General features: G+C 48.8%; 1 protein-coding gene across 2 annotated transcripts in view; it reads right to left on the bottom strand.

Moving 5' to 3' along the window:
• The window catches only part of PLEKHG4 (pleckstrin homology and RhoGEF domain containing G4), a 213,395-nt gene that overhangs the window by 99,566 nt on the left and 99,821 nt on the right, over positions 1-14,008 (bottom strand). For both annotated transcript variants that reach the window (XM_074968423.1, XM_074968424.1), the window contains exon 7: positions 1,235-1,321. In XM_074968423.1, coding sequence (XP_074824524.1) covers positions 1,235-1,321 — 87 coding nt within the window. The remainder of the gene's footprint in view (positions 1-1,234; positions 1,322-14,008) is intronic.

The raw sequence follows: 14,008 nt of genomic DNA, 5'->3' as shown, positions 1-14,008 counted from the left end.
CTCCTTGTGCAATTACAATTATTTTTACAGCTGCTGTGCTCCCACCCTACAAATAATATACTTTTGGATGCTGCTCTATCAATTTTAACTCACTGAAGTCACACCGCAGCTGCACAGTCAGAACTGCAGGTGATCAGGGGACGCAGAAATTAAGCTTCCGACAGTCACACTAACTCAGCCACGTTGTGCATCTTGTATGTTTTGAGGTTTACATTTTGCAACCATCAGTAGTATATTAAGCTACTCCTTTAACACGCCTCTCCCTCTGTGTTGGACCTTTCTGTGTTGAGCTTCCTGGAGTCACAGAACAGCGCCTCCGCCATAGAGTTCAAGGCCAGGAGGGGCTGCATCTAGTCCAGTGTTTCTCGCATGCGGCCACAGTCATCTGGGCTGTGCTGGGGGGGCGCAAAGCAGTGGCCCCTCTCCCAGGGCCACCAGCAGCGGTGGGGTCCGGCCCCCCTCCAGAGGGAAAAACTCTGGAGGTGCAGGCAGCTGGTGAATTCCCCACTTTCCCAGGGGTAGGGGAGGCAGGCTTTGGCAATGGGGCTTTGAGCTCCATCCACATGGTGGCAGGCTCTGGTTCCAGGCTCCGGCCCCAGGCTCACCACCCCCACCACTGTCCTTGGGCCCCACTGCCTCCCTGCCTGCCTCCCCATTCAGGACTTAAATTTGTCCCAGGGCTTGCCGGGACTGAGTAAGTCTGGTGTGAAAAGTGATATTAACAAACACACAAATATCACTTTTCACAGCAGAAGACTTACCAGCTAGCAAGTCTTAGAAGAAGAAAAAGCACAACCAAAAAAGCAAAAGAAACAACAAAAAGACAAAAACATGCAAAACACCTTATTTGTGTTTCTATTCTGGTTAGGTCCAGTAAAGAATAGAGACAACGAGGAGTCTGGTGGCACCTTAAAGACTAACAGATTTACTTGGGCATAAGCTTTCGTGGGTAAAAAACCCCACTTCTTCAGATGCATGGAGTGAAAATTACAGATACAGGCATAAATATACTGACACACGAAGAGAAGGGAGTTACCTTACAAGTGGAGAACCAGCGGTGACAAGGCCAATTCAGTCAGGGTGGATGTGGTCCACATCAATAATAGGTGAGGAGGTGTCAATACCAAGAGAGGGGAAAATTGCTACAAATTAGTGCACAGAGAGCTCACTGTTCAGAGGCTTAACACAAGTATCAGGAGCTCCCCAGCAGTTCCTGAATGAATGATTCCATTACCTGCACCGCTGTTGGCTTCTCCATCCGAAACGTGAGCTCTCTTTCAACAAGCAGGAGAACTCCGTGAATACAATGAGGAACCATGTCCTGTAACAGAGAACAGAGCACAGATCTCTTATGAGCTGGATGGATTGCTTAGGCATATGTGTGACGTTGCACCCCTTAAGGCTTTATGGAAATATGCTTATGAACGTGTATATGACATAACTGGAATATGTTTTTTGCCACATATGCCATGTAACATATCTCTGAAAAGGTTATTATCCACTGAATCTAATCATCCTATTTGTATGCATGTATCATTTTTGTATTCGAAGTTATGAATATTGGCTGTATACTTGTTGAATTTTAAATAGCCTCAGTAAAGCATTTGGTCAGCTTCCTGAGAAAGGAATGTGCAAATTAAGTGCCCAATCAAGAAACACTTAATGGACAATGGATCTTGGAAGGCTCCAATCCACATAAGAAGTTTATTTGAGGACTTTCAAGGTAGCATGTGAACCATGGCTGCTACCTGTAAGGTCTGAGTCGTGCATGGACATGTGACTTGCCCATGTGACTCCAAAACTCCATCTTGTAGCTGGAATTCTACACAGGGTAAGGGTGGGGTGTCCACCCACAAGAGAAAGTCTATTTAAACCCCTGGGAGACCTCTCCATTTTGTCAGCAGCTGGCTCAAGAGATAGCCTCTCCACCGCCAAAGGATATCTGAAAGAAACTGGAACAAAGGACAGTAACTACAGGGTGGGTGAGCGATTGCTGGACCCAGACTAGAAGGAGGCTAGTCTGTAAAAGGAAGCTTACTAGAACACCTCTGAGGGTGAGGTTTTATCTGTATTCAGTTTTCTTACTGTATTAGGCATAGACTTGAGTGTTCTATTTTATTTTGCTTGGTAATTCACTTTGTTCTGTCTGTTACTACTTGGAACCACTTAAATCCTACTTTCTGCATTTAATAAAATCACACTTTTTACGTATTATTTAACCCGGAGTATGCATTAATACCTGGGGGGCGGGAACAGCTGTGCATATCTCTCTATCAGTGTTATAGAGGGCAAACATTTTATGAGTTTACCTTTATACAGGGTGGATGTGGTCCACCCCAATAATAGGTGAGGAGGTGTCAATACCAAGAGAGGGGAAAATTGCTACAAATTAGTGCACAGAGAGCTCACTGTTCAGAGGCTTAACACAAGTATCAGGAGCTCCCCAGCAGTTCCTGAATGAATGATTCCATTACCTGCACCGCTGTTGGCTTCTCCATCCGAAACGTGAGCTCTCTTTCAACAAGCAGGAGAAACGGATTACTTTGGGGTTTGGACCCCATTGGGTGTTGGGCATCTGAGTGTTAGAGACAGGAACACTTCTTACGCTGCCTTCAGTTAAGCCTGCAGTTTGTGGGACGTGGTTCAGACCTGGATCTGTGTCTGTAGCCGGCAAGCATGTCTGGCACTACCAGGCAGGGCTCTGGAGTCCCAAATTGGCAGGGAAAGCAGGGGCAGAAGTAGTCTTGGCTCATCAGTTGGCAGCCCCACGGGGTTTTCTGTGATCCAACCCATCACATTATGTACCATTATTTTATTTCAACACAAGAGATTGCAATGCCTTCTTCAAAGATAGCTGCAATTGCAAACTGGAGGGTACAGTCTCCCCTTAAGGGGCAGGCAGTTATACCTGTTGGTGAGGGTCTTCCCTAAAGAGAATGTATTCTCCAAGCTGTTAGCCCTGCAGTTACCTTAGGGAAACACTGCACAGAGTCAGGTTACCTGGATGCAGTAAAAAGTTGCCTTTTTCGCCAGGCACTGTCCCTACCTGAAAAGTGGCATTTTCCTCACAATGCCAGGAATTTTGTGTTCTTTACTTAACTGCTCCCAGCCCAGCACCAAGGACTTGCCTCCAGCCACCAGCATGAACAGACAGAAGCACCAAAATTCAAGGATGTCCTGGCAGCTGTGGCCTCAAACTCTCTCTCTCTGCTCCAGCAGGAGGTCTCCAAGTGGGAGAGCATTCCACAGGGAAGTTAGAGACAGGCACAAAGAGCTAAGACAGGAGTAAAGAAAACGGACTATGTGAATAGTGGGGTTGCTAACCAGATCGTGGCTTGGTTTGGACGCAGGGAAGGCTTCATATTTTAGCAAGTGTTCTAATAGGAGCTCTTCCAATAAAAGGCTATAGGAAAGCCTTTGCCCAAGCTAAATTGTGAGGGTCTCTGGATTGGTAAAGCCAAAATATCAGAAGTAAAATATTAAGCAACTGTGATGGCTGTCCACCCCACACAAGACTTGAAAGGTTAAGGTGGTGAGGGGGGGCCAATTAACTGCCCAAGCTGCACCTGGAGAAGGAGCCAGGGACCAAGGATTAATTAGACAAGGCTCAGCTGAAAAGAACAGGAGGGGCCTGTCTAAAGCCCAGGAGCTGAGAGCAGCAGGGGGGCTTCAGGGAAGTAGTCTGCAGTCACTCCCTGGGGGAAGGGAGGTGTGATTGGGGCTATAGAGCTAGGTAGCCTACAGCTATTCCTTGGAAGGAGGGAGTCTGGGCTGGCAACCCCAGAGCAGGGGGAGAGCCAGGAAGGCAGGAAAAGCAGCAACGTATGGGGTAGGGCAGACCTTGGCTGCTGAGAGGGGCCCTGAGCTGAAACCTGGTGTAGAAGGTGGGCGCAGTTTTCTCTACCAGCCACCAGGGAAGTAGTGCGGACCAGACCGCGGCGAACAGACCGCCTGGGACAATTCACCTTGGAAGACTTTGATACCCTAGAAGGGGAGGATGATAGCCACCTGGTTAAAGGGCCAAGTCATGAACAGGAAGCTGCAGCTCCTGGGGCAAGAGGTGCAACAGGGTGAGAGAAGACGGGTGAAGGGACTGCCAGAGGAAGGTGCAGCACCTGGAAAGAGTTAATCCCCAGAGCAGCCAGGAGGAGGTGCCCTGGTGGCGAGTGAAACCCCCTGACAGCAACAAACAAATTTTTTTGGTACGGCTTCAGCTGCAATCTGTCCAGAAGAAATGCAATTGACCGGCAAGTCTTTGACAGGAGAACTCTGTAACCATGTTCTCCAGCGACCTTTAAGGACGTAACACCCAAATTGAGCAGCAGCATAAGCAAACAAAGTAGGCAATCACAGGGAAACGCAGGGGATGATGAACTCCAGCGAATGGCGCTGCAGATTGCTTTAACAGTCTCCCATTTCTACCCCATCGGCTGAACTTGACTCTAAATTAATGGCTTGAGAGCCAGCTCTAAGAACACAGTTCTGCCTCAGCTCTCACTGTGAAAGATGGAAGAAGCTGTCCAAGTCTAATGTCTTGAATCCTAGAGGTGCTTCCCCTTAACTGATCTAGTCATTGGTCTTTCTTTTGATCGAGAAATGAAAGGCCGATGTTCAGAGAGGCCCAATTCAGGATTCTACAAATACAAGGGCCATAACCGCAGTGGAGATCTCTGGGCAAGGAAACAGACTTTTCCTTATGCTAAAGGAGAATCTCTCCTTACCCCACCCCCTTGTATGAGTGGGATACAATGCTCTTCTAAGCCTACAGGGGTTTTTCTGAATCGTTTGTTTACCTTTTCATTTGACCACTGACAAATGTTAGCAAAAGGCCAGAACAGCACACAGGACACACAACTAGCTCAGAATTACTGGAGTAAAAACTGGAGATCACCTGGGAGGGGAAGGGAGAGGGGAGAGAGACATAGATCACAGCTGTACAGACTTTCTGGAATTTGACTGGTGTGTCTGCTGGACAGTGCGGGTCAGTGAAGACGAACCATCGTTTCCAGACAGCTGGTGGCACTGAACATTTATATTTAATTAGGTTCCCCACCACCACCTTTCTTTTCCTCCTACCTGCTTGCATAATAGGGTCATGATGCTACTGTTCTGACAACCCAATAATTTCTGAGAACACACGGTGAGACTGTAGAATTGGAATTATGATTACAGATAATCAGAAAGTGGGGGGAGGGGTAGGGGTTCCTTTGGAAATTTTCATTGAAAAACTAAAATTTTCAACCAAAAAACTGCCAGAGACAGACATTTTTTTAGTTTTCCAGAAAAGAAAATGTCAGAGGACTGGGTAGTAGGCAGCCAGGCCTAGTGGTCAGAGCAGGAGTCAGGCCTAGTGGTCGGCATCTGAACACCAGAGCCCAGGGTTGAGACAGGGCAAGACCCAGGAAGCAGGGCCAAAGATCAGAACCAGAGTCAGAGTCCAAATGCCAGAGCCAAAGGTGCAGATGGAGTCAGAAATCAGAGCCAAGGGTCAGAACTGGATTACCAGAAGTCAGGGAAGGCAGGATCAGGGCTGGTTCTGAGGCAGAACCAAGGCTGGAACAGGATGGGAACATGGCTGGGTATAGGGCAGGATGTGGGCTGGAGCTGTGGAGGAGCAAAGCAGGAGCAGGGCTTGGGGAGACAAGTACAGGAAGGCAGAGAGTCTGTGGGCATGTGCATTGAACAGCCAGCAAGCTGTTGCTGCTGCTAGGTTTAAGAACCGGCCTGCTGGCTTCTTCAGCCAGTCAGGCAGGGTGGTCCATCAGGCTGCCTAGGGTGTCAGGAGTACTGAGCAGTGCAGCTGAGGGCCGTACTCCTGACAGAAAATGGAATATTTCCAAGGAAAGCAGACACTTTCCACCACAGTTTTTGTTTAGTCAGAAGCTCAATTATCAGTTGGAAAAAAGTTAACAGAACAATTTTGACCAGACCTAATTCTGACTTGCAAGTTGAATGCGGCAGAAGGAGGGACTGGTGCACAAGAGGTTAGAAAGGGAAGGGCAGAATCTGAGCAGGCAAGAGGCTGGCAAAGGAAACTTCCTATAGCTCACAATCTATTTTTGGTTTCTTGCTTGCAGTGTTGTTGTAGCCGGGTTGGTCCCAGGATATTAGAGAGACAAGGTGGGTGAGGTAGTATTTTTTTTGGACCAACTTCTGCTGGTGAAAGAGACAAGCTTTCAAGTTTACATAGAGTTCTGTCTCTCTAATCTCTTTGTTTACATTTTCACTAATAAGATGACACCACGCTAGAAGGGGTCCCAAGCACTTTGGAGGACAGGGTTAGAATTCAAAAGGACTTTACCAAATGAGAGAATTGATCAGAAAGCAACAGCATGAAATTCAATAGATAAGTGCAAAGGACTACACTGAGGAAGGAAAAACCAAAGGCACCACTACAAAATGGGGAATAGCTGGCTAGGTGTAATTCTGCTGAAAACTATCTGGGGTTACAGTGGATCAGAAATTGAATATGAGTCAATGAGATGCAGTTGTGAAAACAGCTAATATCATTCTGGGGTGTATTAACAGGAGTGTTGAATGTAAGACACGAGGTAATTGCCCCACTCTACTCAGCACTTGCGAGGTGTCAGCTGGATACTGTGTCCAGTTTTGCCCACCACACTTTAGGAAAGATGTGGACAAATTGGAGAGAGTCTAGAGGAGAGCAACAAAAATGACAAAAACCTGACCTATAAGGAAAGGGTAAAAAAACTGGGTATGTTTAGTTTTGAGAAAAGACGACTGACGGGGGACCTGAGAGTCTTCAAATATGTTAAGTATGTTATAAAGAGAATGGTGATCAATTGTTCTCCATGTCTGCTGAAGGTAGAACAAGAAGTTGTTCCTTGACTTTAGCAAAGCTTTTGACACGATCTCCAACAGTATGCTTGCCAGCAAGTTAAAGAAGTGTGGATTGGATGAATGAACTATAAGGTGGAGAGAAAGCTGTCTAGATTGTCGGGCTCAACGCGTAGTGATCAATGGCTCCGTTTCTAGTTGGCAGCCAGTATCAACTGGAGTGCCCCAAGGGTCGGTCCTCGGGCCGGTTTTGTTCAATATCTTCATAAATGATCTGGAGGATGGTGTGGATTGCACCCTCAGCAAGTTGGCAGATGACACTAAACTGGGAGGAGAGGTAGATATGCTGGAGGGTAGGGATAGGATACAGAGGGCCCTAGACAAATTAGAGGATTGGGCCAAAAGAAATCTGATGAGGTTCAACAAGGACAAGTGCAGAGTCCTGCACTTAGGACGGAAGAATCCCATGTACCGCTACAGACTAGGGACCGAATGGCTCGGCAGCAGTTCTGCAGAAAAGGACCTAGGGGTTACAGTGGACAAGAAGCTGGATATGAGTCAACAGTGTGCCCTTGTTGCCAAGAAGCCAATGGCATTTTGGGATGTATAAGTAGGGGCATTGCCAGCAGATCGAGGGACGTGATCGTTCCCCTCTATTCATTCGACATTGGTGAGGCCTCATCTGGAGTACTGTGTCCAGTTTTGGGCCCCACACTACAAGAAGGATGTGGAAAAATTGGAAAGAGTCCAGCGGAGGGCAACAAAAATGATTAGGGGACTGGAACACATGACTTATGAGGAGAGTCTGAGGGAACTGGGATTGTTTAGTCTGCGGTAGAGAAGAATGAGGGGGGATTTGATAGCTGCTTTCAACTACCTGAAAGAGGGTTCCAAAGAGGATGGATCTAGACTGTTCTCAGTGGTACCAGATGACAGAACAAGGAGTAATGGTCTCAAGTTGCAGTGGGGGAGGTTTAGGTTGGATATTAGGAAAAACTTTTTCACGAGGAGGGTGGTGAAACACTGGAATGGGTTACCTAGGGAGGTGGTGGAATCTCCTTCCTTAGAGGTTTTTAAGGTCAGGCTTGACAAAGCCCTGGCTGGGATGATTTAGTTGGGATTGGTCCTGCTTTGAGCAGGGGGTTGGACTAGATGACCTCCTGAGGTCCCTTCCAACCCTGAGATTCTATGATTCTAAGTAATGGGCTTAATCTGCAGCAAGGGAGATTTAGGTTATTTAGTAAGAAAAACTTTTTAACTCTCAGGGTGGTTAAGCTCCTGAACAGGCTTCCAAGGGAGGTTGTGGAATCCCCATCACCGGAGGTTTTTAAGAACTGGTTAGAGAAACACCTGTCAGGGATGGTCTAGGCCAGTGGTTTTAAAACTTTTTTTCTGGCAACCCAGTTGAAGAAAATTGTTGATGCCCACGACACAATGGAGCTGGGAATGAGGGGTTTGGGGTGTGGGAGGGGCTCAGGGCTGGGGCAAAACGGTTGGGGTGCAGGGGTGAGGGCTCCAGGGTGGGGCTTGGAATGAGGGGTTCAGGATGTGGGAGGGGGCTCTGGACTGGGGGTGCAGGCTCTGGGGTGGGGCCAGGGATGAGGGGATTGGGGTGCAGGAAGGGGTTCCGGGTTTGGTGGGAGTTGCGGGCTTATCTCGGGCAGCTCCTGGTCAGTGGCGCAGCGGGGGTGCAGAGGCAGGCTTCCTGCCTGTCCTGGCACCGTGGACCGCGCTGCGTCCCAGAAGCAGCCTGCAGCAGGTCCGGCTCCTAGGCGGAGGCGCGCAAGCGGCTCCACGCGGCTCTCGCCCGTGTGCACTGCCCCCACCAGCCCCCATTGGCCGGGAACCAGCCAATGGGAGTGCAGAGCTGAGGCTTGGGGCGGGGGCAGTGCACGGAGCCCCGTGGCCACCCCGCCTAGGAGCCAGACCTGCTGCTGGCCACTTCCAGGCCACAGCACAGAGTCAGAACAGGTAGGAACTAGCCTGCCTTAGCCGGGCAGCACTGCCGCTAGTACTTTTAACCCAGCAGGCCTATCCCTAGCTATTCTGGGGCCCTATGCATACCCCCCGCGGGGTGTGGGCGGGGGCCCAAGCCTCTGCGGGGCGGGGGCGGGGCTGGCTTGGGAGGCAGGGGGGAACCGCTCCCCAGCACTCACCGGTGGTGAGTGCAGACCCGGCCCTGCTTCAGTCCTCAAGGGAGTGGGGGCAGGGCAGGGATGGGGGCTTTGGGGAAGGGGTGGAGTGGGGGCGGGGCTGGGGTGGAGCAGGGGTGGGAAGAGGCAGGGCTATCTAAGGGCTTATTAACTAGGACAAAGGAATGAGAGTTATTTATCGGTTGAAGTAAGGAAACATACACACACGAGTTACCATGTAAATCCTAAGAAAGACAGAGTTGTAGTGATCTGTCAATTCAAAGTGTCTTTCAGGGCAGACCCAGGGGGCAGCTCCTGGAGATCTCTGGTTTCTCTTTAGAGTCTCTGGCCCTTCAGAGTTCAAATAGCCAAAAAAGATTCAGTTTCTTCTTGTCAGGGATTTTTATTCCCTTCCCCTAGAATTCAAGAAGATGGGACGAGTTCACATGCATCTCTCTCCTTCATGGGTGGGGGGAACAATCAACAAAGTCTTTTGTCCTCTGATGCTCCACAGTGGTTTGTCCGGTGTCTGTGGGCCTTCTTTTGCTGGGCAGCAGATAACACCTACTGCGGCAAACTACTATTTTACAATTGGTAATGTTTCTCTCCCAACTGTGGGGGGGGTTTACAGTTTCAGAGCAAACATTTAAATATTACCTTATAACATGGGATAGAGATATTATCAGTGAGATTAATGCATGCGGCAATTTACAAACATTTCATTGAATCTAAACATGAAATACATTCTTATAAGTCTCATACCTATTTTGAGCAGAACTAACATACAGGTGACCTGCTCTGGTCTCCAGCCACAAGCTTGTCAGTTCTTAGCTAATGCCTGCAGCCTGGGCTAGAGCTGGCATCTGGTTTGCCAGCGTCAGTTTTCTTTACAGGGAAAGATTGTGGTTTGAATTTTGTGTGCCAACACAAACTTTTAATCCTGTAATCTGCTGGTTCTGCATGTCGAAATGGGAAAAGGGTGAGCAGTGGAAAGTGTGTGTGAGGGCAACAGAAAGAGCAACAGTTTGCAACAGGCAGTTTCCTGTGTTGGTCTTGCCTTTTAAGGGAGATGGTTGATGCATGAAATGTATATCTCTATAGTCTCAGCTAAAACTGATCCAGGTCCTACATAAAACAGGAAGATTCCAAATACTTTAAAGACATTTCCTTTACTCTTGTGAGTAGCATTTGGATCAGCTAACGATGAAGCATAGTAATCTAGGGCCTGAAGTCTTCATATTGAAGCAGAGGGCTAACATCACGGGCCGCTGGTCCTTTATTTAAAATTTTAGGAGTGTCATGCTGTTCATTAGCAGAGTCCATTAGGAAGCCAGAAGATGGGTTCTCGAAGTTTTGTGCTTGATAAGGAAGGTGGCGGGAAGATGCTAACCCTTTATCTATTTGAAAAGTCTCAGGTTTGTTTTGGGTCTTATGATTTTTTTCTTTATAAAATCAATGTGCTCCCAATGTGCTGAGGCCTAGACATATCAGTGAGAGGGGGCATTGTGTCCATAGCCGAATCTCCACATGTGGAACTGAGTTCACTTTTGTTTGATTTTAGTTAGAAGGTCTTAGAATCATAGAATCTTACAAATGTCAAGGCTGGAAGGGACCTTGAGAAGTCATCTAGTCTGTCCCCTGTGCTGAGGCAGGAGAAGGTACACCTAGACTAATGGTTTTCAAACCGTGGGTCGCGACCCAGAACTGGGTCATGGAATGGAGGGGACAGGGTCGCGGCAGCTCTGGTCAGCACCACTGACTGGGCCGTTAAAAGGTGGCAAGACAGACTGGAGAGTCTCAGGAGACTGTCTGTGACTCCATGGTAAGACTGTTATAATGATCCAGGAGTTCACATTTGGTACCATCTTTGTGAAATCTAATTATGGAACACACCACCAGTTTGGGGTGTCTGCCCTGTTTTTGACTGTTTGCCCTGAGGTAGGCATTCCTGGTTGTGAGCCACACCAAAAAGAGTGTGACAAAAACAAGCAGAGAAAAATCCTGTAGGTGTTAGATCACTAATTACCCTTCAGAATTCCACTGTGCACTGGCCCAGTCCTGCTGCTCATTAACCAAAGAGCTGCCCAGTGGCACTGCACAGCAGCCATGAAAGTCACCTGGCTTTCTGCTGTGCAGAGATGAGGAGAGCTTTCTAACCCATTTGCTCAGCAACTACAAGGGTCCATAACTTGTGAGGAGAAGAGGGAAATTAGGTAGCCAGGAAGGCTATAAAGATTGACATTTCCCATCTGATGGGCAGTTAACATTACGCCCTAGGAACAACAGCCAGAACAAGTTCTCAGCACGGGTATCACTCCCTAACTTCACTGGTCACATACAGTATAATCAGTGTATACTGATGACAGCTCTTCCACAAAGAGCAGTGTCCTGGAGAGAACCTGAAAGGTTCTGCAAAGCAGCCCAGTCAGACAGAGATATGTGGAAATGACATGCTTTGTTCTGTATCAACAGGGTGTAGTGGGATCATGCTACACTCCGTTTTAAGCAGAATACGGAAACATATTTGATTTTTCTTACAAAATACATATGCTGTTGGAAGCTTCCGTATTGCTGAAAGAAGTCTGTATCTATGGAAGTATGAGCATGACTGATAGGTATAAAGTATCTGCACCTAAGGCACAAAGGCTTAAATTCACAAAAGTACTTAGGTATCCAAGTCCCAGTTCCAGGCTACACTGCGATTCACAAAACTTCCACTGAACCTTGTAGCCACCTAAACTCACTAAACTTTGCAGTAAAAGATCCCTAGCTGCCTATGTGTATGCCTCTGGGCTTGTACACACTGCCTCCCTCATTCTAGGCATCCAGACACCTAAGCCGCAGGACGATTCACAAACCTAACTAGTGTGCAGGACCCAATCCGGTACATGCCTGCTGAGTACAGCTACTGGATTGGGCTCCTTAGGCAAGTTGACACAAAACACCTAGGGCGGTGGTTGGGAGAACAAGGAGGATCTCCCTCGTAACTTTTAACCCAGGGGTTAGGGCACTCAGTTGAGATGGGAGAGCCCCCGCCCCCTGTTCAAGTCCCTTCTCTGCCTCAGAGGGGAAAAGGATTTGAACAGGGATCTACTACCTTTGAGGCGAGCACCTTAACCACTGAGCTATGGGATATGTCTCTCCTGTTGAAGCTGTTCCATTGTGGAGAACTAATGAAAGAGTGATTTAGGCCAGAGTGAGGGAGAAAAGACAACCCTGAGAATTTTGGGTGGCACGTATAATAGCCTGGGGAAGGCTGTGCCTTCCCAAACAGCCCCGCATGGCCCCGCCCATGCTCCACCCTGAAGCCCCCTCCTGCTTGCCACTAGTTGGCCCCAGCCCAGGCAGGCTGCTCCTCTTCCGGGAAGCCTGCTAGGGCGGTTGACACTTCGGATGGCTCGGGATGCCCAAGTCCAGGGCTGGGGGGAGGGCTGCCTGCTGCCCCCCGGTGCTCCGGGGCTGTGAGGGAGCATGCCAATCGCCTGCCCAGTGCTCTGGGGCTGGGCGGGGGAACCATACATTGTCCGCTGGTGCTCCGGGGCGCACGGATGGCCTGAGGCGGGGGGACTGGCGGCCACTGGGAGGGGGCCCTCTGGGATTCAGCAGGGGAAGGGGGGCGGGAGGGGCAGGGCCTCAGGCAGAAGGGGTGGACTAGGCCAGGAGCTAGCCTCCCTGAGCTTGTGGTTCACCCACCGCCCATGCCGAAAATGACTCTTACCTCGTGGTTAGTGCACTCACCCAGCATGTGAGAGACCCAGAGTCCACTCCTCCTGTTCTAAGGATGCTTTAATTATTTAGCCACCGTGCAATAGCTTCAAGGCAGAGATTAGGGGAATATCCTCCCCCATCAGCATGTCCTATAGCCCTGGGGCTAGAGCATCCACCTGAGAAGTAGCAGAGCATGCTTCAAATCCCTTGTTCTCCTCAGGCTGAGGGGGGATGTGAACCAGGAGTCTCCCATGTGCCAGGTGAGTACCCTAACCACTGGGCTAAAAGCTATGTGGGAGGTCATCCTCCACACTGGCTGCTTGTGAAATTGGAGCAGACGCCTAACCCCAACGAGGGTTCCTGGCTGTGAATCGGTGGCAGAAATAGATGCCTGCCAGCAGCCTGGATTCAGGCCCCTATCTCTGAGAGGGGGTTAGAGAGGAGGAGCTTAGCGCACATCCCTCTTGTTGACCTGTCCCATTGGCTAGCTTAGGCAGCTCCCCACCTAGCATGCTGGCTTTTGTGACTCGCAGTTTAAGGCACCTAATTCTCCCCATTCATTGTATGTGGAGCCAAGGCACCTAACTCACGCTTTGTGGATCACAGGGAGTTTCTAGCACCTAAACGTTAGGTATTGTAATGCTCCTTTTGTGCAGATTCCAGGCCAAACTCCTTGTCCTTCAGCCATGTCATTTACACATTTGCCTTTGGAAACACTACGGAATGTGACAGGTTTACATGGAAGGACAGGTTCAGGGTCTGAAAGAGTCCAGGATCTATTTTCCATTTCTCAACAGAATTAAAAATATATGGCTTAGCAAATTCCATTTGCACTGCGTTCCAATGAGTCACTTTCAGAGACCACTGTGAACTCGGCTTGAAAGGAAGGAAATGCACAGCTAGACACTGAAAACGGGATAGCCACATGCACCTGCGTCCTCTCATTTTAATTATTCCCTAAATAACTCTGGCCCATTGATTCTCGTAATCACATTATCAGATATCTGCAGATGTTCCATCAAATTAGGTGAACAGACAGGAGAAGGTGGGTAGTACAGCAGCGGGAAACAGAGGAGAGGAAAACAGAAGTAGTTTGTCTGTGGGGAGCTCCCACAGAGTTTTTTGCCCTTCTGGCTTCTGTGAGCAGTAAATACAACATCTGAAGAGGCTCTTAGAAGGAAGACAGTATGGATAGTGAGCCATCAGCTGTTGTGACCTGCCCAGGAAGTGCCATGTTTGTCTTTCTCCCAGAGCATAGAAACAACTTCGTCTGTACAAAGTGCAAGCTGGTCTCCCTATTGGAAGAGAAGGTTAAAGGACTAGAGACCCAAGTATCAACCCTGCGTTGCATCAGAGAAAATGAAGACTTT

The sequence above is a fragment of the Natator depressus genome, chromosome 12, assembly GCF_965152275.1.
Source record: "Natator depressus isolate rNatDep1 chromosome 12, rNatDep2.hap1, whole genome shotgun sequence".
Classification (NCBI taxonomy): Eukaryota; Metazoa; Chordata; order Testudines; family Cheloniidae; genus Natator; species Natator depressus.
This window is presented reverse-complemented; position numbering and strand designations above follow the sequence as displayed.